Source organism: Diorhabda sublineata, chromosome 1, assembly GCF_026230105.1.
Source record: "Diorhabda sublineata isolate icDioSubl1.1 chromosome 1, icDioSubl1.1, whole genome shotgun sequence".
Taxonomy (NCBI): Eukaryota; Metazoa; Arthropoda; class Insecta; order Coleoptera; family Chrysomelidae; genus Diorhabda; species Diorhabda sublineata.
The window spans coordinates 21,813,685-21,836,528 of record NC_079474.1 but is presented as its reverse complement, the minus strand read 5'-3'; the positions used below and the strand labels follow the sequence as shown (position 1 = coordinate 21,836,528).

The following is a 22,844-nucleotide window of genomic DNA, read 5'->3' as shown; positions in this document are numbered from 1 at the left end:
ATTAGGTTTGTTCGAGTAGACTGACTATTTGATCATGCGCAATAGGAAAATTGCGTTCCTACAGTATCAAGTTCAAGAAATAAACAAAAAGTTTTACGTTCCCATAACAAATTGAACTTGTTCAATAATAGTTCGAGTTGAACAAAAATGCTTTGATTAAATTTTGGAATATATAGATCGGCGCATGCCAACACATATTTTACATCATGGATCTTGCTCTATCAGGTTCTAAATTATTTTTAAGATGGAGATAGAGTATTTAGTCGCAAGTAGCTTAAAGTAAATAGTCGAGTGACTCTTCGTAAAAAGAAAAATGATCTTTTTTTATGTACCTGTGTGGAGGGTGGTGTTCCAGCAGCAATTGTTGGGTACGTGCTCGTAATATATTATACTAAGGTAGTGCACCAAAGTGCGAAATATGTTGATTGATTGATTGGTGTTTGGTTTTGGGTTCGTATGCGTAGATCTAAAACTCATCACTTGTGCAGTATCACCTTTAGCATAATCTATCAATATATGCCAGCAGTGGACGAGAGTCTAGCGGATCCAACGAGAGAAATTTTTTACGAATAATTGATCAATAGTATGTGCTGCTAGTTGTATTAATGCTAAACATATCTAAATCTCATGATTTATGCTTACTGACTGATTTTAGATAGTATTTACGAGTGGCCATGTTAAAATGCGCTACATCAATTTTCACAGTATTTTAGTATGGACTTCATCGCTATACAGGGGTGATTTATTAGTGTGATAAAGTTCAGTGTCTACTCTGTCCTTTGAGATATCAATTTGGAAATTTAAAAGATTATATCCATTATTATTAGTCTTCACAAGTTATTTACAATCTTATAAAATGTTCCAGAATGCTATGCCATAACAAAATTATAATTTTTTAATTGTATATTTGGAATCGGCTTGATATCCTCATATCTATATATAATATAGAGTTGTGATATGTTCTTCGGCGTATTCAGTAAGTTATAACCAATTTCCCCTAAAAATCGTAACAACTTCAATGTAAGACAAATTTAAGAATGAAAATCTATTGCGGCCAAAGCATTCGAATAGTAGTAAAAATTCTGGAAAATTATTTATTTCGTTAATATGAAATATGAAAAAACCGAGAAAATAATGTATTATTTTGTTCACCCTGTATGAGATTGGATGAATATTAACGAAATAAATAATTTTCCAGAATTTTTACTACTATTTAAAGTTATTCACTTACATCATACGGAGTATTGAACTTTATACAATTTTTATGGAACGTTGGTTATAACTTTCTAATCTCAAATATACAATAAACATATAAAATTATAAAAAAAATGTAACTTTGATATGGCGCAACATTCTGGAACATCCTGTATGATTGTAAATGTGAATACTTATAATGGCTATAGCCTCTCAAATTTTTAAATTGATGTCTCAAAGGACAAAGGGGGCACCAAACTTTATCACACTAATCAATCGCCCTGTATTGAGTTCATTGATAAACTTTTTTTGTCATAATCTAAATCGAAAGCTAGAAAATATTAATGGATCAATCCTCTTCCCACATATTTGATTCCATTGTTTTTATGGAAAATTTCTTCCATGCCCCAAATTAAATTAATCAAGAGATGAAAACGTTTCCTAATATATTTAGCAACCCTATTTAAAACATATTACATGTACTAAGTTGGGATAGAAAATTTTCAAGTTTTGCTCAGCCTTTTTCAAGTACGGTGCTGCGCCTGACAAAAAAAGTAAAACATTATATCCAGGAATAGGCGTAGGAAGAAAAAATGTTGAAAGAGTCTCACTGCCAAAGCATTTGTTTATTCTAACTCCAGAATGTCGTCGCTAAGAGCACCTATCAATAAATCAGCAATATAACGTGTTCTAAAATTCGTAGTTTCATCAATACATTTGTAAAAGTATTTATTCAAAATTTCAACTTTAATTTCCTCAATTACCTCCGAATATAAGAAACTACCGTCGTTTCTTCATACTGTTGATTCACCAGATTCATTATATTTGCAATAGCAGAAGTTTTCACGTGTTGCTATATTTGAAATTTAATCTGCAATATAAAAAAACACAAATTGAAATATCAAATCGAAAAGCAACATATCAATTTACTTAGATTATATATTCCTAACAAATAAAATCGAAATTTAAACGAAAGCACCCCAATTGTCCAAATGATCCGAAATCGGTAGATTACTGTTATTTTTCGAGATTAAAAAGATATAGGTAGTAAAATAAATCAAAACTGAAATATCGCGTACATTCCTCATTGCGTATGTTGGTAAAAAAATTAATATTTTAACGCACTCAGAACAGTACACTTTTCGAATATCCCTACGTAGTTCTTTGTATGGCTTTAATCCATATTCACGCAGAACTGATTTTAGGCTGTTTAATAATAAAAATTAATAAGATTATATAAGATTGCGAAGCAGAAATTGATGTTACTTCTTTAAAAGCACAGAATAAATGAGAACCGACCCAAATTGGTCTACATCCTATGCAAACTGCCCAACAGACCTCAGGGTTGAGGGTTTAAAACGACTTAGTTTGAATTTCGGACTGGAAATATAGATACATTTTCTTCAAACCTTTTGACAACCGGCTTCAAGATTGGTTCCTTCATAGCTGCAATGGAATTAATTGTCCCAGAAGAGCAGATTTATAAAATTGTTTTTGCCTTGAAACGTCTGTTAGAGCTTGACATATTTCAAAATCATATAGATAATATGTAAAATATTATAAGTACTAGTAAAACACTTCTATTAAGCCAACCAGTGATATTCGAGGGAGTTAGTTTTAGTTTCATATCATAGAAATTATCACAATTAACTATTTCTATTCTCGTACTTGTGAAGTACCCGAATGCATTCCTTCACTTCCTTCTTGATTAGGTTCGTTTACGACGGTTGTCTGAAAAGTTTACGACCTAACAAAAACACAAGAATTTTTTTCGATAATAAATAGTCTCCTTTTAAGTTTATAATCCAACCTTTTTAATAGGCGTTAACGTATGCGATCACGTCCTAGTCTGATGCGATTTTGGAACAAAGCGTCCAAAATGACTGAAATTTGAGAAAAAATCTTCAACACATCGCAAATGTATTTCCCAATTTATATTGATAAGTGCTGATATCGGAAAATTTTTATACAAACCACATAGATTTGAAAAATATAACTCACTTTAGTTAATTCTCTTAGTTAAAAGATATTTTTTTATATATTAATATTAATTTAAATTATATATGATTTTGAAATACTTAAAATTGCGTATTTTTTTATGAATAATCAAAACATATTTGTTTATTCAAATGACCTCCATACACCATGATAACAGTATAAACATACTATTTATACAATATTTATTGTATGAAACAGATCTGTTTGCATTAAAATAAAAGAGTGGATATTCTGTTAATAAATTGATAGATGAATAGATTCAATTTTTGTCATACTATACACACCGTCAACTACCACTTCCCTGAATTACACAATTACCTTTCTGACGCGTGTTTCTATAATCTAGTTGTCTTGAAACACCGAAAGTAAGCCAAAGCTATTTAGCGAATTGATGAAATTGATGAAAGAGTGTTGTGACTCTATTAATAGAGTATTTATTGTGTGACAATGGTGCTGACAAAGAACTTCAGAAGGAGATTCAGCTGCAGATCTGCGGAGGCCATTTATATAACACTGCGTTTAATAACCAGTACTCGATATATGAGAGCCATTTGTTAGGAACTACATTATACATTCATTCTCTTAGTGAACAGATTCCATAAAAAGAATAAGGCTGGACAATGTCTAGATTGAGAGAAACATTATATATCTGGAAATATTGTAGTGGAATACGTTTCATCTACATATCTATCTTCATTTGTAGAAATATTATTGGAATAAACGGTAGAGAAAATCTCTTCGAGAAGATAGATCAAATAATCTTATATCGCCAATAACATTAGAAAAATGGGATGAGTACTTCTCTAAATTGTTTACAGAAACAAGACCAGAGTTCAAAAATCAAAAACAGGACAATATAAACATCATCACATCTCCGCTTAGAATTACAATTAAAGAAGTAAAAGACGTTTGTCAGTCACTAAAGAATCGAAAATCTCCAGGCCCGGGTCAAATAGCACCAGAGTTAATTAAAAATGGCACTGAAAAACTTTTTTCTTATCTGCAAATGCTTTTCCAGAAGTGTATAAATGGTGAAGCGCTACCCCAAGAGTGGAAAACATCTTATATGACTACCGTAAATAAAAAAGGGGGCAGAGAAAATTGCGACAACTACCGGGGACTTACAGTGCTGTATACAATATCCAGAATTTATGGAAAAATCATAAAAAATAAAATCGAACAGGAATATTGCAACATTGAGGCAGAAGAACAGGCAGTCTTCAGAGCGGAAAGGTCGACTATTGATCATTTATTTACGATTTCGCAAATAATTGATAAGAAAACCGCCAAAAATCAAGAACTCCACCTTTTGTATGTTGACCTTAAAAAAGCATATGACAGCGTACCGCAAACAAAACTATGGGATGCCTTGGAAAGAACAAATATAAATGCGGCCCTAATAAAAGCAGTACAAAAGCTTTATGAAAACAGTAAATCGCAAGTAAAAATAGGAAACAAGGTCTCAAAAGGATTCTCCATCAATAAGGGGTTAAAACAAGGATGCTGTCTGTCGCCCACACTCTTCAAGATATACCTGGAACACGCACTAGCACACTGGAAAAGGAAATGTAAGAACATGGGCATTCCACTAATCGATTCCACACTATATACCCTGTGTTTTGCAGATGACCAACTAATCTTGGCACAGGACTACGAAGACAGAATATATGACAAGAAAGCTAGTAGAGGAATACAGGAAATGGGGTCTAGAAGTAAATTTTAGTAAAACGGAATATATGTGTATTGGAGGAGAACAACAAAATTTAATACTTGAAGAAACACAACAAAAAATAAGTCATTGTACAAAATACAAATACCTAGGCATGATCATCACTAATGATGGAAGATTAGATGAAGCAATAGCACAAAGAAATAACCAAGGAAGACAAGCAATAAGACAACTAAATAGTGTATTGTGGGACAAACAAATATCCAAGGAAAACAAACATCGAATATACAATAGCATAATAAAAAGTATAACAACATATAGTAGCGAAGTCTGGCCTCTAAAAGAAAAAACAGTCAAAATGCTTGAAGCCACAGAAATGGATTATTGGAGACGCGCGGCAGGAATATCAAGACTGGAAAAAATAAGAAACGACAGAATCAGGGAGATCATGAAGGTGCAACACACGATTACGGAAGACATTAGGATGAATCAGTTAAGATGGTACGGACATGTCCAAAGAATGCCTGAAGACCGCATACCCAAACAAATTTTAAATTGGGCACCACAAGGAAGAAGAAAGAGAGGAAGACCAAGATTAAGTTGGAGAGAAGGTATCGAGAAGGATATTCGAGAGAGAGGATTGGAAGAATATCTTTGGGAAGATCGAGAAAAATGGAAACTGGGAATCGGAAGACGGCGAAGAACGTTTTAACCCGATTAATAAAAAAAAAATAAACGGTAGAGAAATACACAGATCCGCGAAAAACCTCCATTTAAAACATTCTAGCCAAATTCTACAGAAAACGTGATGTCTATTCTAGGGCTTTTGAAATTTAAAAATTAAAAACATGGTCGACGTAAGCATATTTCTATATTTCGAACATCTAAAAAGTAGTGGATTTAGCTATTTCATAGTTTTCATAATAGTTTCATATTATCAAAAATTATTGCAAACTGAAGGATTAAGCTATAACTCCAGTTTGATCAATCAATTGATGAAGAAAGCAGTTCACTATTTTTCTTGCATAATATGAGAAATTATGTTTAGCTCTATTTTTGGGATCAATTGGCGTATTTTAGAAATATGGGGAAAGAGATCTTCCATAATAATTTATATGAAACTGACCACTTAGTACATTCACAAAACGGTATTGAAAAACTTGTAAGAACCAGTGTTATAAATCTTTAAGGAGAACTGTACAAATTATCCCAAAATATGTTTGAAATCGGGTTCCTTTTATAACTTCAAACCGTAGAAAACCGTTGAAAATTAACATTTGTCCTTTTTAATTAAGGTACGAAATCTACTAGTAGAAAAAAAGCTTCTATTAAGCGCGAATATAAAAAAACCGATTGTGAATTTGTTATTTTGGCTGTCTACCTCTCAGGAAAATAACCTAATTTTATATATTTAGTAGAGATTCAACAAAGTTTATATTTCTTTTTAAACCATTTACATACAAAGTATGGTAAAAAATATGGTAAATCATTTGAGGAAGCATGAAATTTGAATTAATCTCCTTAAAGTATCGCTCTTGGTTAGCAAGCCATTCATTTTTGAAATTTCTAAATGTCTCTACATATGAGAGTAAGAGACCGATCATTTGAAATTCTTACAATATAAGTAATTGCTGCTTTGAAAATACATTCAACATATTTTTTTATTATATCTCGTGAGTTATTATTGATGTAAATGATACATCTAGTGACTGAGAGATTTCAAATGATTATGAGTAGAAATGCTTTTATTTTCATTTTGAAAATGTTCTAAATTTCTTCTACCACAGCATAGGAATGAAGTTTTTCATAACTCCAAGCGCAAATTGAGACGACGCAGTGCAACGTAGGGCAACGCAACGTCGGATAATCTATGTTTTCTTACATTGTATCGGCGTTTAATTTTTTTTTTTTTTCATATCTATAATAAAAATATAATATTACATATTTTAGGTAATCTAAATCAAGCACTTCCTGCTACTAATATGCGCTTGTACGTTCTAGCTAATACTTTTCAGGCAACTACTCTACATTGTCCCACGATGAACTACTTCCTGTAAACTTCGTGTAAGCTTCGTGAAACCGATATCGCCTGGTACAATTGTATTATTTTTCCAATCCTCGTACCAGGTTCGATACTAATAAAGCATCAAAGATATTTGGCTTAGTCATAACTAAGTTGGAATTACTGAACACACTGTTTACACTATCACTATACCAACACTTACAATTACACTGACTGACACGGTTTCGATAACCAACGTATCGTCTTCAGAGACTGAAGGTAAACAGTTTATCTGCAGTCTCTGAAGACGTAACTTGCTTATCGAAACCGTGTCAGTCAGTGTAATTGTAAGTGTAGTGTAGTGTAAACCGCGTGCTTAGTATGTCTAAGTCATAATTCACTCAAAATAAATTACTATTTTCTCCAAATAGTATGTCTCAATGGACTATTAAATTGGCAATATTTCGACGTAATTATTAATAAATATTTCTTTTACAGGTATGTATTAATTAACCAGATTTATAGTAAGTATGCTAATTTCAATATGCAGTGGAAACGCGATTCGGCTCTCAGTTATATTATAAACATAATATAAATATTGTAAATATAATAATAATATAAATTATACCTACTGGATGGTCATATCAAAATGCAAAATGTTGTTATTCAAAAATTATTTAATATAACTATTAAATATTAAGAAATTAACTTTAGCGCCTTTTAAAAATTATATGATAACCACATTTTCCTCCTTTGTTGCTAAATTGTCTCAATTTTAAGTCTATTCTAACAGAAAATTAGATTTTAAAATGGGTAAAAAATCAATGTTTCCTAAATGAAGACAATTTAGCAAGAAAAATATATAAAAGGGTGTAATATATAAGAAAGTAAATAACTTTTCCTTCTTTTAAGTTTCTAGTTACGAACAAGAATTCGAGATACACTTTTCACTAGCTCATTTTACGACCTTTTTATAAAAACATGAACCATCATTGCATATAGCAACTGAGCCAAAATTAATGCCGTGCATAGCCTTAATCGTGGTATTATTAAATGGTGAACTGGAGCGACCCTCAATTTTTCACAAAGCAAATTAGAACATCGTTCTAACTTATTTCGTAATATGACATATATACAGGCGTCAGAAAAACCGTATAGCATTATGAAAACTGGATTTTCACTAACAACGTTTCGTTTTATGTTGAATCTGTTTAGGACTTCAAAATACGAATACCATGGTCAGGATCTGCTTGATCCAAGTCTAATTTTTCTCACCATAATTTTTGCAAAATTACCTTTGATGAGGTTTATTTATTTTGTATTTCAAAACGCTGTTCCGTGACAAATTTTAAAAAATTGAGCTCTGCTACTGTATCTTTCGACTCTAAATTACGAATAACTTGTGGGTTATTCGACATCCATTTTCTCAACTGGAAGCTGCGTTTGAGTAAAATCTCAGCGATGTTGGAACATATTAATGTATACTTCGTCTTCAGAATCTACGAATGCTAACTTTCATTTGCAACTTCAAAAAGTCAACGTACTCGTCAAGCTACTATAGCGACTGAACTGGTTAAAAATATTATGATTATGAATTTTTTGATAAAAGTCGCGAAAACTTATTCTGCAAAATATTAATTATATAAGATATATGGTTCAAGATAAAACCTGTCGTATGTACACCTACATGTTTGTCAAAGGTACAAAGGTACAAAAGTAAATTATTAATGTTATTAAGTAACTGAAGTGTATAAATATCAAGGGAATATTTTCTAGTTGTTATTAAATTATATTTCGTTTGTTTTGCAAATCAATTACGGATGCTAGAACTTCGCTTTATGATTAATTCTTAATAAAATCGATGAAAAAAACCTTTGTTCTAAATATAAAAAATTCATTTTCACCGGATGATCATGAACTTTTTCCTATCTTCATCGTTAATCATAATAAATTGTAACCCTGTAATAATAAATAAGATTTATTACTGCGAAACTAATCGTACCAGGAGTATCCTGATTGCGTGACATTTCTTAACCGTTTTGATTGACTCCAGAATAACTAAAAGCAGCTAAAATAAGCGATAGGTAGATATTAACGAAGTAAAAAGAGTTACGTGTGGAAATACTGATATTTGTAACTCCAAAAATAGTGTTGTTAATATGTAGAATATTTTACGGTTGGAAAGTGATTATAATGAATTATGTTCAATGTATAATATAGTTAAAAATATTGAAAGAAAATAGTTGAGTAATACAACTAGATTATTTAGCAATATTTAGAATACTAGATTTTATCTCTTTGTTCCATTAGATTTAATGAAGAAATAAGTACCGTGAGGATGGATGGAACATAGTAATGTAAACGTAGCACTTTGTACAATATAAACATTTACTATAAAGGAGTATGAATAGGTTTCAAATATTATTTGTTATTCTCTATTTCTTATTCCGTTTTAATCTTCCTCCTTTCATTCAAAAAAATTGAAAAGTCTAATCGATATGGTTAGTATACTTCATTTTCGCTGTTTTCAATAATAGTGTGTCTTGTTTTATCTCAATAAATCGAGGTTATATCGAGATGAGACGAAAATAGTCTCATGTAAAGATTACACACACACATACTTTCCCGTGAGACGAGCCCGTCCCTCTAGGCATCCACCCCCGGATAAATCCACGAGTGGGTGCGAAGAAGGACATTCCACCACCCCTTGTCATTTTGACAGGTCCTCATCCTCTTTCGCGTCGCAGTTTCGCGCATAGACTCCTTCCTCTCCCTTGAGGTCTATGCGAGATTCTGGGATGTCTTATCTTTTTGTTAAGAGATTAGCCTGTTGGCTATGTAAACATTTTTTTGTTGTATCTATTCATATATACGTTATCATTGTTTTTTCTGTCTTCAATTGGTTTAGTTCTGTTTCAAGTTTTTAGTTTCTTATTGTAACTATTTGATGACTTCATTATCTTCCTATTCTCTAATTATTTTAAAAATCTTCACCATCATTTATACCCTTATTTTTGTCACAAAATAGTTTTTGTCCCCTATGTTGTGTCTAGTTGATCTATAATTTTTTCAAAATCATACTGCAGTTATGTTTGGATGATTATAAGTTTTAAAAGAATGTAATCTATATGTTAAAAGAATTGTCCTGAGAACTGGATAATTTGGATAGCATGTTATATTTGTATGGTGGATTTTCTCACCCTTTTAATATATGTATTAATGGCACTTACAATTCTTGTAAACCCTTTTTCTCTATAATTTCTTTACCTTACTTTGCGATATGGGTGGAAGCTCGTGACATTTTTCTCTGAATAGATGTGTTACCATCTTACAATCATCTGCAAAATTTCAATCTTGTGCATATAAGTTAATTGATCCTTTTTAAATTATTTTCAAAAACAGTTCTGCTGTTAATTTATTATAAACCGAAGCAATATCTTTATATATATATATATATATATATATATATATATATATATATATATAGTTTTTTTATTGGGAACGTGGCAAGGAAACACCAAAGTGGACTAACTTCAATATATTTTCGGAGCTTTCGAATACTTATGTATTCATCGTCTGGGAAATAAGTAATTAAGATTTCTGGTGATTTTGATATTATTAAAGCTCATGGAATTCAATAATCAAATTGACTTTGATAGTAATATTGATTAATTGAAATATAACTGGCAAAGACTTGTTTACAATTCGTATATATATAGTTTGCTGATTGTTTATTTATAAAATCATATCAAATATAACTTGTGCAAGTATCATTATTTGATATAATACAGTATTGTACAACTTTACGCGCTATTGAATAGATCCCAAAAATCCTATACACTTGACAACTATTATAGATGAACATACTTTTCTAAACAAGAATCTTCATGATTGTTGATAATTTAAAGAGAATTTTCTATTGTAACCACGCACATAATTGGAAATTGTCTGATTAGAAATGATGGTCGCATCGCAAAACGATTCTAATTATTCCGTCCTACTAATTAAATGCGCGTATGTATTGCAAACAAAATAATTTAATTTTTTGACAAATCAGAGACTAATATGGTACAATATAGTCATCATGATTTTGTTTATTAGTTAAAATAATTCTCCTACTAATATTAATTTGATTTGTACTTAATCATATATACATTTCAGAATCATTTTAAAAATTAAGTTATATTAAACCTCAATCAGTATGATTGATTTCATCCTATTTCCAATTCTTATGCTAGCATGTTTCATGTCTAATACTGTCTTTTATTTGCAATAACTTTCACTAGATTCATTCAAATTAACCATAACTTGGATGTTTCCAGTTATGTTATGTTTCCTGTGCATTGAGAGTGTCAATAACTTGTTAAGAAATATTCTGAACATCTGCAAGTTTTAAGGGTTCTGTTTAGCCTTGCTACTTATCTTGCTTTGTTCACCCAGACAAGTTCCAAGCTGTTGTTGGTTATATTTAAAAAATAAAACTATAGTAGACATCATTATTTTCCTTGATTAGAATTAAAAATGTATTGAGTTTATTCATGTTTTTTGTTGAAAGCTCTTGTGCTCCTTATGTCCTGCTTCTACTTTGGTGACGTTATGGTCTTCATTCACATAAATTTTCGTCCAAATAGCTCCTTCCTGTTGTATTTCACTATTAACAATATTGTCAATAAATAGTGTCCTCTTATTTTACCAGCACTCTTCTTGTCCACATTAACAACATAAAAATTATTATAGCTTCGCTCGATATATCTAGCTTTATAGCTTGAAGCATTTTTTTTTGTATGAACTCGAATGAAGTTCGAAATTACCTATCCTGATATATAATGATACCATCTACTTACCAATTAAATTTAAATATTAAGATTTCCTAAAGCAATACGGCAACACCTTAATTAGTAATAAACTTTGGCAACGTTGCTTAATCGAATCTGCATCGGTAATTTTTTTAGTTAATAAAGAACAATTGCAAACGCATATGTTTAGAAACCGTCTCCCAAATCCTGCCAAGTCTACAGTGAATACAAAGAGATTGCTAAGTAATTTGATCGCCAATGCAGGTAAGTTGTTGTCAATTTTGTAGCAGGATTTAATTTATTTCTGTTTAGGGACGATAAAAAAGGTTAATTATTAGTATTTTTAAAGATTTTATAAGTGAGGTTATAGTTTTTGGCGGCAATTTTTGGTGGCCAACAACTGTAACAATATTTCATGCATATAAACAGTGATTGGCCTACCTGGCCAATCACTAGAACAATGTTAAAATACATTAATTTATCCAAAATAAAGATTTTTAAGCTTCTGACCATTAAAAAATGTATTTTTTGTGCTTGTTTGCTTATTTAACGATTATTTTTCAGTTGCTGGCCGTCTGCCAATCACTAGTACATCGCATGGTCAATAACTGTAACACCCACTAAAATTATGTTTTTGCAATTTCAGATTAAAATGCCGAAACCTGAGAAAGATAAAATATATAACAAAAACTACACAGAACAACATATTCAGCTTGCTATTCAAGCTATTGAAAATGGGATGAGCCAGAGAAAGTCTGCGGAGCAATTTAAAGTCCCAAGAGCTACCCTGCAATTTAGAAAAAGCGACAAATTTCAAGAAAAGACTACCCATGGACCAAATCCGATCCTCTCTCTGGACGAAGAAAAACGTCTTAAAGAATGGATTTTTACGTATAAAAAAAAGGTTTTCCAGTGAGGGCCGATGATGTCCAAGATTCAGTCTTAAATTTTAGAAGAGAAAACCCAAATTCAGTAGTTACCAAAGAAAAGTTTGCTGTGGTACTAGATATGGCAATTAGGAAACTTAAAAAAGAGTCCATCGTCAACAGGTTTGAGGCCTGTGGATTATATCCAAGGGATCCGGAAGGCATAGACTATTCAAAATGTTTAGGAAAGTCTACTAGATCAGTTGAGGATTCGAGTGAAACCGATATCGAAAAAACGTTGTTATGTGATGATAGTTGGAGCCGCAAAGATATCGGAACTAAAAAACATAGATAGCATCGAAAATCTTACGGGAGATTCCAAATTGCTCTACAACGTTTTCAACCTTCAACAGACAATTTAATATCCCAGTCTACAGACAACGATGAAATAATGTACGGATATTCAAGATATTCCTGATGTAACAGAAGACAACATCCTATGTGATGTTCCATCGACTTCGAATTGTGAGCCGCTTATTCAGTTCGCCAACAATTCATCTCCCGAGATGTTATTAGAAGATTGTAACAAAGGCATTGTGTCTTACGAAAAAAAAAACACGTCAATTGAGAAATTCTTTTTCTGGCACGAAACACCAAAAAGAAAGGTAAAAAGCAAACTGAAAAGTTACCATTTGTGCTTACTTTTTCCGATCGTCAAAATGCTGAAAAAAAGAAAATTGAGGAAAAAATACAACGAGACAAATTAAAGGAAGAAAAAAAGCAACAACGGCTTGAAAGGAGGACGAAGAATATAGCTGCTAAAGAGAACAAGCAAATGAAGAGCCAAATAGGTAAGAAGAAAATAGCTAAAACAAAAAGTAAGGAACATGAAACAAGCACGGAAAAAATTGACTTTAAGAAAAAAGACAGTAAAGAAGAATTTCACTACGATTTAAGTAATGGTGCCCATTACGAAAATCCAGACAAATCGGATTCCTTGTCGGTTAAGGAGAACAAACTAGTAGTTGATGAAATTAAGAGCACAACTTTAAAGAGTAGACTTAGGGAACATATACCAGAAGCTATAGTCTATACACAGACACAAAAAATCCTTCCCTTAATCCAGCGAATGTTACATTCTGAAAAAACTGCTTACGAAGATATTTCTGTTGGTTCCGGCCTATCGAATATCTCCACTCTTGTAAACGAAAACCGAACAAGAAAATCTGTACCGGAAACTACCAAAAGAAAATTATTCTGTGACGAAGGCAAAGACCCGTGCCCAGAAAATAAGAAAGTATTTGTTATCTCAAATATTCTGGTACACTCTGAATACACCAATAAATATTTAAAAAATAGGGTATACACCGGACTATGCTATTCTTGTTTGTTTAACATAACTCAATCAAAAATTGGAGTAAGGTGTCACTTTTGTCTGAGAAGTTACCATATTACTTGTACCGAGGAGACAGGAACAGATAATACTGTTTTTTCGTGTGGAAATCCCAGTTGTAGGACTTAATATCAAAAAGCACCAAAGCAAAAATTAAGTTTTTCAATATGGCCAATGACTGTTAATAATGGTGTCAATAACTATACCTGTGCGGCCAATAACTGTAAATTTTGGAATGATTATAAAATATTTGAGTTATTACTAGTTTTTCGTTAAAAAATGTTAAATACATACTTTTGTGTATTAGTTTGTTGTATTCTTAATTTAAAAAATGCATGCCAACAATATTTTATTAGAAAAATTTCAGTATAGAGTAAAATCTATAATAAACAATCCTTAAGTGGCCAATAACTGTACCCGTTACCCTATTATTTAATGATAAATATTTTCTAATTAGAATAAGGAGAGCAAATACCACTCAATTTGAATCGTTAATACTCTAAGTTTATATCAAGTTCATTCTTTGAAACTCTTTCAAATAATTCATGAAAATATTTTGTTCTTTTCAAAATTGTTACAGAATATGATCTATTCAGAGCATTTTCATAGTAAGCTTTTATATGTTACTTAATAATTCAATTTAATGTGAAAAGTTTGTATAAAGTTTGCCCTTTTTGGTAGTTCTGAGAAAATATATAAATCACCGACGAATTGTCAAAGGTCAGCTTCAGTTTGTCGATAATTCCTTTAACAAATTGAAAATAAATTGAATACAATTTTCTATATGGATCAGTCCGAGACTTCGGAGGCCAATCCAAATAATCGCTAACTATATTAATATCTTCATGAAAGCTTTTTTAAGTCAAGGAGTCTATTAAGGAATGGATTCCTCCTAAAAATTAGTTTTTACAAACTATTGACGCTCACCCAGGTAAAATAATAGAAACTACTACTTAATAAATCATAGGGAATAATAGAACCACTATTATTATGGTTAAATTATAATTATGGAGACTGAATATACTAATAGGAAGGAAGATTTAAAGGTCAAGGAAGATTTAAATTCTGGTTTGAAGTACGAGGAGGGCTGCCACTTAAGTTTTGAAATATACAAATTAAAACAGATATTTATAATTATTCTTCTTCTTATTCCTGCTGTGTATAGGTATCATTGCTTCACATCATTGCCTCTGCTAAGTCACCTGGGAGGTTGTCACTCCATCTTTTCCTAGGTCTTCAAAAGCTTCTTTGTCCTGCTGGTGATTTGTCCCTTGATATTTTCACAATTCGTTTTACCGTCATGCGGTCAATGTACTCATTCCATTTTATCTTTCTATCCAGTACCCAGTCATTGATGTTATCTATACTGCATGTTCGTCTTAAGTTTTCACTCCTTTCTCTATCCATTGTGTCATTTAGGTATGCTGCTGTTCTAGAGGCTCTTGTAGCTTGGTTTCTTACTTCCGTCTCCACGCCCCGTGTCCAGATATTTCGATTACCAGATATTTAAATATCATTTCATTTATAATTATATAAGTCTTTATTTTTCTTTCAAAATATTCTCCATTAAGATCAATACACTTATGCATACATTTGAACCAATTTTCAATTCCGATTGAAGTACCTCCAAAACGTGTGATTTGAACGCATCAACTGATTTTTCAGGTGTAGGAAAACGTTGACCTCGCAATTTATTTTTAATCTGCGGGAATAAGAAGAAATCATGGGGTGCCAAACAAGGATTGTGCGGATCATTTCCATGTATTGACCGTTCCAAAACGTTTTTATTTGAACTGATGTGTGAAAGCCTGCATTGTCGTGGTGGAGAATGATTCGTGTTCTGTGGATAATTTCCCCCATTTGTTCCGTTCTTTCAGTAAGTTTGCTCTAATGAAACGGTGGAGACATTTCCATTTGTTTCGAAAAAAACAGACAACTATTTGCTTCGAAGTGTTTCATGTGTTGGATTTGGCTCGTCTTGAAAGACACATATAGTCGATTGTTGTTTAGTTTCGGATACATATACATAGATCCATGATTCGTCGCCTGATAGTTGTCTTTGAAGCTGCATTTTTCAGCATTTATTCGCGCCAATCGACATGAGCTTTTGAGCGATTGTCAATTTATGCGTTATGCAACGCAAATCTATTTGAGAGCTAAATGTTCATGCAACATTGAATGTATGTCTGTGGAACTGGTGTCCAAGTATTCAAATTCTATGATGGAAATGTCAGTTTTGACATATTCACATAAGTATCACCATATCTCAAAACTTAGGTCATATTTTATTGTGAATGGAATTAGCTTCTATAAATTTAATTTGAGGCAGACGTGTTAAGCGTTTATTTAGAACTGATAATATTATTATTTTATGTGAACTATACATTATATGTTAAATTGTACATTCGGTAAGTATTTCTGATTTTAACTAATTTGTTGTCTTCAAAATATTCTCTCTTGATATTAATAGATTTTTTATGCGTCGGAATCAATTGAAGGAATTTTAACATTACAACAGAGATGTCTTCAACATGTGCGTTTTGATCGCATAAGTGACTTCCTATTTTGTTGAAAATCATAGAAGATGATATTGAGGCTATATGGCACATCAACTCTATATTCTCGCTGGTTAAATATGTATATTTGAAGTTCTGGTACTAGTGTTGGCATTATCATGATTCTTTTCCTCTTCTTGGGTATTTTCCGAACTAGTTTTCAAAATTTATATTATGTTTTTTAAAATTCATAAAATTATCGGCTTTTTAGCTTCAATTTGATGCTGTAACGTTACATTATTATTTAAAAAAAACGTCCCATAGAAGTGACACAATTTAATGACTATTGTAAACACAAAGATGGATGATAAAGTTAATTCAGATACGAATAATAATACAATTAAGAAGGAGATTGAGTATATAGAAGTCCATTTGCAAAATAAATATTATACATTATTTTAGATATTTTATTCCGAATATATATAGAACTGGTAAGTTTTCCTCCATGTATTATCTTACCATTAACCCTAATTTCAATTTTATTACTACTGGAAAAGAAATTTACTTCAATATCTACTTTTATCTTTGTGTACGAACGTTGCAAGTACATAGTTTTAAAATGTATACAGAAAGTTACTTTCAATTATATCTATTTCCCAAGAATCGTGTTTTTCATTAGTTCATATACATTAATTGAAGGTGTTTTATAGTATGGTGAATGAATTCAATGTGATAAATCAATGAAAAAAGGCCTCATAATATTTCATAAATCTTGCAATGGAAATTTTGGTTGGAAAATGCAAAAAAAAACAATAGTATATTGGAAATTTCATTTTATTTCAGGTAAGTGTGTTTTTCTAACCACCAAAAGTTGTTTTGCATCATCAAATAGAATATTTATGGAATAATAAATAGGAATATTTATTTCCAAGTAACTTACTGATGATACAAACAAAATGATATCAGACTCCAATCAGGATTATGAGGTAATCAAAGAAGTAGAAATGACAAACAAACTAAAAAGGGCTATTCATACATTTCAGCAACACAAATCGACGAAAACAAAAGGAATCTTCCCTAAAATATTATAAAGGAGTAGTAGCTATACAATTTGAAATACCCATTAGAAAATATCACTGAAAGCAGCTTACAAAATGGCATATACAATTAGATTCAGGTACGACACACATCGTTTGTTATAAAAACGATGGAAAAGATTGAAGACACCATCACATGGCCACGTTTTATATAGAGTACTCATCTACTTCTTGTTGGAGATTTTGGAGGTGTTTGATAACATTGGAACCGAAAGGTCTTTAGTAGACTATAATTTGTTGCTTCTGGATGATCTTATCATGAAAATAGCAGAATGTCAGATCATAGTAGTAATCACCAGAAAAGTAATACCACTCTTGGAGCTTAGTAGTAGACTGTAGAAACTATCCAGAGCTGGTACATACTGCGTAAACTATTCTGACAACATAGACAAAATCGTTAGGATTACATATATTACGTATAAAGGATAATTGTTTAAGTGTATTTACATGGAAAATGGAACTCAAGATTATGACAATAATATTTATGGACAAGCATAGCAGACTTTGGTGGAATAAGCATATCAAGAATATCTACAAGTTCCTAACAACTATCATGGCGTGGAAAAAACAGTAGGCAATTGCTGAAGTGGATATTCAATATTGTGAGGCAAGATAATAGCGTGTATATGTGTTGCAATACCATAAAGACTTGTCTAACAGCAACAATCCTTTTATTGCATATCGTTGTAGAAGGTGAAAGGTGCATTAGAAAAGAGAGATTAAGAAAAGGAAGAATTACAAAACTCCTCTCAGAATTACAGACTGACAAAAAAAATTGAAAACATAACACACTTAACATAATAATAAATCATATTAGAAGCAGAGACTTAACTTTCCTGAAGCCCTCTTAAATAATCTTATTCATAAATGCCCTGGTACTACACAAAGCTTCTTCATTTGAGCTGAATCTTACCGGTGAGAATTTTTTTGAAATCAGCGAATAGCCAATAGTCACTGGGGTACAGATCTGGACTATACGGTGGATGAGGAAGCAATTCTTCAATTTAACTATCGACTTGTGAATCGGTGCATTGTCTTGGTGAAACAGTGATTTTTTCTTCGACATTTAGGGTCCTTTTTTCTCAATTTTTGCATTCAAACTATCCAACAACTCTATGCAGTATTCTCTATTGATTGACTTTCCCTTTTGGAGATAGTCGATAGTCAAAATACTGAAACCATAACCTTCCCAGCTGACTGTTGTGTCTTTGGTCGTGGTTCATCGACCGCAGTCCACTCAGATGATGATCGTTATGATTTCGGAGTGAAGTGATGGATCCATGTTTCACCCATTGTCACATATCGATGCAAAAATTTGATTTATTACGTGTAAATATGACCAAACACTGTTTCTAATCATCAACGTTGTTATTTCTGATCGACTGTGAGTAAACGAGGTACTCACTGTATAAAAAAAGCTTTCTCACGCCATCTGTGCGTTAGTCACATGAATTATCGGATGATGTAATATATTCACCAAGAGAAAACTCAAATTGCAACAAATTATCATTCGAAATCAAGCTTCTTATATACAAAACCATATTAAAAACTATATAGACCTCTGGCATCCAGCTATGGGGTTTAGCAAATTATTAAGGACTATATTAACCAATCCAATCCTTACAGAATAACAGAGATAGTGTCTCGAAAGCTTCCAGATTCAAATAAGAATTCAACGAATACATCCATACAATGTACGAAGAAAGATTAAGTATTAACTACCTAACGTAACCAACCGATTTACCATATTCTAAACGTTTTTGTGTAAATTTTTATAGTAGTTAGTAAATTTACAAACTGTATTTTATTTATTTTAGTTATTTCTCTCGCCTCGTACTCGATTCAAACCTTTCTTAGTTTCTTTTTGTTCGTTCTTAAACAAGAATGTACTTATATAATAAAAGCTTTCAACCAAACTCACATGAGCTATTTGATCGAATCTACCGAAGAGTTCGTTGAGTGTTTTGACATGCCCAGTCCAGCTCTAGCAAATGGAGCGCACAATATATTTTTAGGCCGCAGTACATGCAGATGTTAGTTAATTTATCTATAGTTTATTTATGAATCCGTTTTTTAAGTCGTGAGTGAGAAAACGGTGCAAACTATAGAATGTGGTGGTAGGATGATGTCCAAACTTTGAAATAATTCAATGAAGTAATACTTTTTTTAAAACGTATAATGAATGAATGAACCATTTCAGGGACTACTACAGAAAAGCATCATCATAATTGTTTCGATGAATTATCTCAATTGACAGGAGTAGATTTCTAGAATTATAAATTTTATCATAGTTGTGAAAGTTTTCGTTTCTAAACAAGGCGGATAATGTTTGAAAAAAAAAACAAAAACTTTCTCTTCTGTTTGCATTCATTGCAATATCATTTCTCTTCTAATTTTTATGAATAATTTAGCTACTTCTTGAAATTGTTTTCTGAAATATGAATAATACATTTTTTCAGTCATGAATCCAAACCCCGTACGCGACGACGATCTGTCGATAGTGTGTTTTTATTCGCGCTTGTTGCTGCATCTATCAGGCACAGCCGCGTTGCCCTCTAGTCGCTAGTCGATTTCCTACTAGACGGGCTAACACAGTCGAATCTAGTAATTGCTGTAGTAAAGTGAAATCGCTATGTCGCGTGTTTGGGAATGTGCGGTTTTATCACATCAGCTGTTGTGAAGTGAAAAGTATATTTGAAATATGGCGTTTCTCTCAAAGTGTGCTAAAAAATCAACATCATCAAGTATACCTCCTTCAACTCCGGAAAATAAAGAAACCGGAAAACATAAAACTTGGTTTGTTTCAATGTAAGTTTTTCTTGTAAATTTGTCGACATTCCTGTTGAGATATACTCATAATGTTTCTTAATTTTACTTTTTATGTCAACTTTTATTTATTCACGAATAAATGAAAGTTGACATAAAAAATAATATAGAGAAATTCACTAGAAATGATATTCATATCATTTATCTATAATCGCTTGCTAATGTTTATTTACTGTAATACTTCACATCGACAGTTAATGAATTGTTTACAAATATTGATTATTATTATCATTAATATTTGCAGTCCAAGCAATAAATTCAATTATTTACTTTATTCAATGTGTGTGATAGTTTAAAATTGATTCGCTGGTAGAATACATTTGCAAATACTCTTCACTTTTAACAAAATAAAAAAAAACATGTATTCATCTATATTATTATATTATAGACTTATCTTAGCAATTCTGCTCAAGGTTTATCCTCATTTTTCTCTTTGGACTTCAGTGCAAAATCGACTTATTCGTCGAGTCAACATTAGCATGTAGAATATGTTGTCTATTATTGGTGAATGGTGATTATATTTCTTTCTTCAAGATAAAATAATACAATTTTATCCCCACCTTATGAATACACCATAATAATCAGGTTGCTACCATTTCAATTATTTGAAATGCCCAAATTGGGAAAGTTGGAGAAATTCTTATTTCAGTTCATTTAAGTATGGTTACAAGTATAAAACAATGTCTTAGTCACATAATATTTCGCATTTCCAATGGAAATTTCATACTTTGATAAGATATGGCGGAACATTTTCCGAGCATTAGCTTGGAATTAACATTTTCCACTGTACCTTAAATCTCTTAAATTCAAGGAAATGAGAACGAGGTGAAATCTTAAGCAAGAGACAATTTTCATGTTCCTGGTATCATTTTTTTTTTGTTATATATTGATCTATAGCACAAGTAGCAAAAGATATGACTAAACTGTACAAGTTCGCTAAATTTCTACAAGAACAAAATAATACTATCAAAAACATAATTCGTGTAATACCAAGTCCTTACTTAAAGGTCCTTATGTCTTAAATCAATATGCAATTAGCTAACCTAATATGTTTTTAATAAATAGATTGACTTCGCTATCGAATAAAAACGCAATGTGTATGTACGTAATAACTTAAGAAATAAGGACCCTTCATTAGGTATTGAATAAAGTTATCGACTCGGTATTATATGGATCTCACCACGTTTTACCATAGAAGATAGTGATGGATTTACGCCTATGCCCGTGAGATAGATCAATTATAGTTTTTAACTAGTAATGTTCTTGGATAACTTCTCAAATTGAGGATGCTTTTTTAAAATTTCTAGAAAGTAATAGTTTGGATATATTGAACATAAGATCATATACAGTTGAATCGGTAACGGAAGCAGTCGACTTCTTTTCTACTTTACAACAACTACATTTTTTTAGTATATCTACACATTGTTGGGAGATCTTGGTGCAACGTACAAATTTAAGAGTTAAGGGTCTCTCCCCAACTCGTTGATCTGACCGACATGATGTATGCTAGTCAAAAAATTGGTCTGCAATAAATAATGCACTGGAATGCACTTGTCGAAGGCAAAGACGGAAAGATGACAGCGATGTTAGTCTTTGTTTGGAATGGAATTTTATCTATCATTTTAATGTTGCTAGTAAGAAGCTTCATAAATCTCCATTGCACTATATGGAGTTCATGATTAGTATCGTTATTATAATCATCGCAAAATACAGGAAAATTCAGCCAGAGTAAATGAAAGAACTGCTTTCTCTGGACAATATGTTCGCACAAATATTTCTTGCTCTATGCTAGACACTATGAGAATATAATTAGCTGGGCGTGAAATATGAGCATATGAACAATTTTTGATGATCTATCTGAAATAGATAATAATGAATTGAAAAATCTTGCCAATAAATATGTTTATCCGTTGGTGGACATCCGAATTTTTTTAGTATTCCGGCTACAAATTGTTCAGGAGAAAGATTTTTTTTCCACACTGGAAAGACTAAAACCATATTTACGCGCAAGCATGGGCTTAATGCTCTTGCATTACTGTCGACTTTTTGCGCGGACAAAAGCTAGGAAAATTTGTTTATATTTATATTTCATGCTAATTAGTTATACTTCGATAAAATAAAGTTATTTTATAAATAAAAATATTGGATCAATATCAATGAAATCCATTTTAGTAAAAAGGGCGGCCCATCGAGCGAAGCCTAGGGCAACTTGAGTTGCGAGATTTTGCGTTTTTTTTACAAATTATGTTTTTATAACATCTCCTTTCTTTTTGTAGAAAGTCCTTCTCTTCTTTTTGTATGTAGTCTTACTCGTTTTCTTCCCCGTAATACTTCTTGAGGTTCAGATACAATATTTCTTAAAACCCACTCCTTTGTTTCTATGGGTTTACTCGTAGTTTTTGATGTTACAGTTCTTAAGAAGACTAGACGGTATTCTGTTATTACTCTATTGTATTCACAAATTGAAGATACCTCTGCTTTAATATTTCCAAGTCGACGGTAATTAGA

The 22,844-nt window shown here is 31.7% G+C and overlaps 1 protein-coding gene across 5 annotated transcripts in view; it reads left to right on the top strand.

Annotated features, from left to right (window-relative positions):
* The window catches only part of LOC130445631 (uncharacterized), a 185,852-nt gene that overhangs the window by 60,987 nt on the left and 102,021 nt on the right, over positions 1-22,844 (top strand). For 3 of the 5 annotated variants that reach the window (XM_056781401.1, XM_056781394.1, XM_056781386.1), the window contains exon 1: positions 20,044-20,318. The exons of 1 other annotated variant lie outside the window; for it this stretch is intronic. In XM_056781401.1, the coding sequence (XP_056637379.1) occupies positions 20,212-20,318 (107 nt within the window). In that variant the 5' untranslated portion in view covers positions 20,044-20,211. Of the gene's footprint in view, positions 1-20,009; positions 20,319-22,844 lie in introns of those variants that run through there. One more of the 5 variants, XM_056781377.1, reaches the window with a different exon arrangement.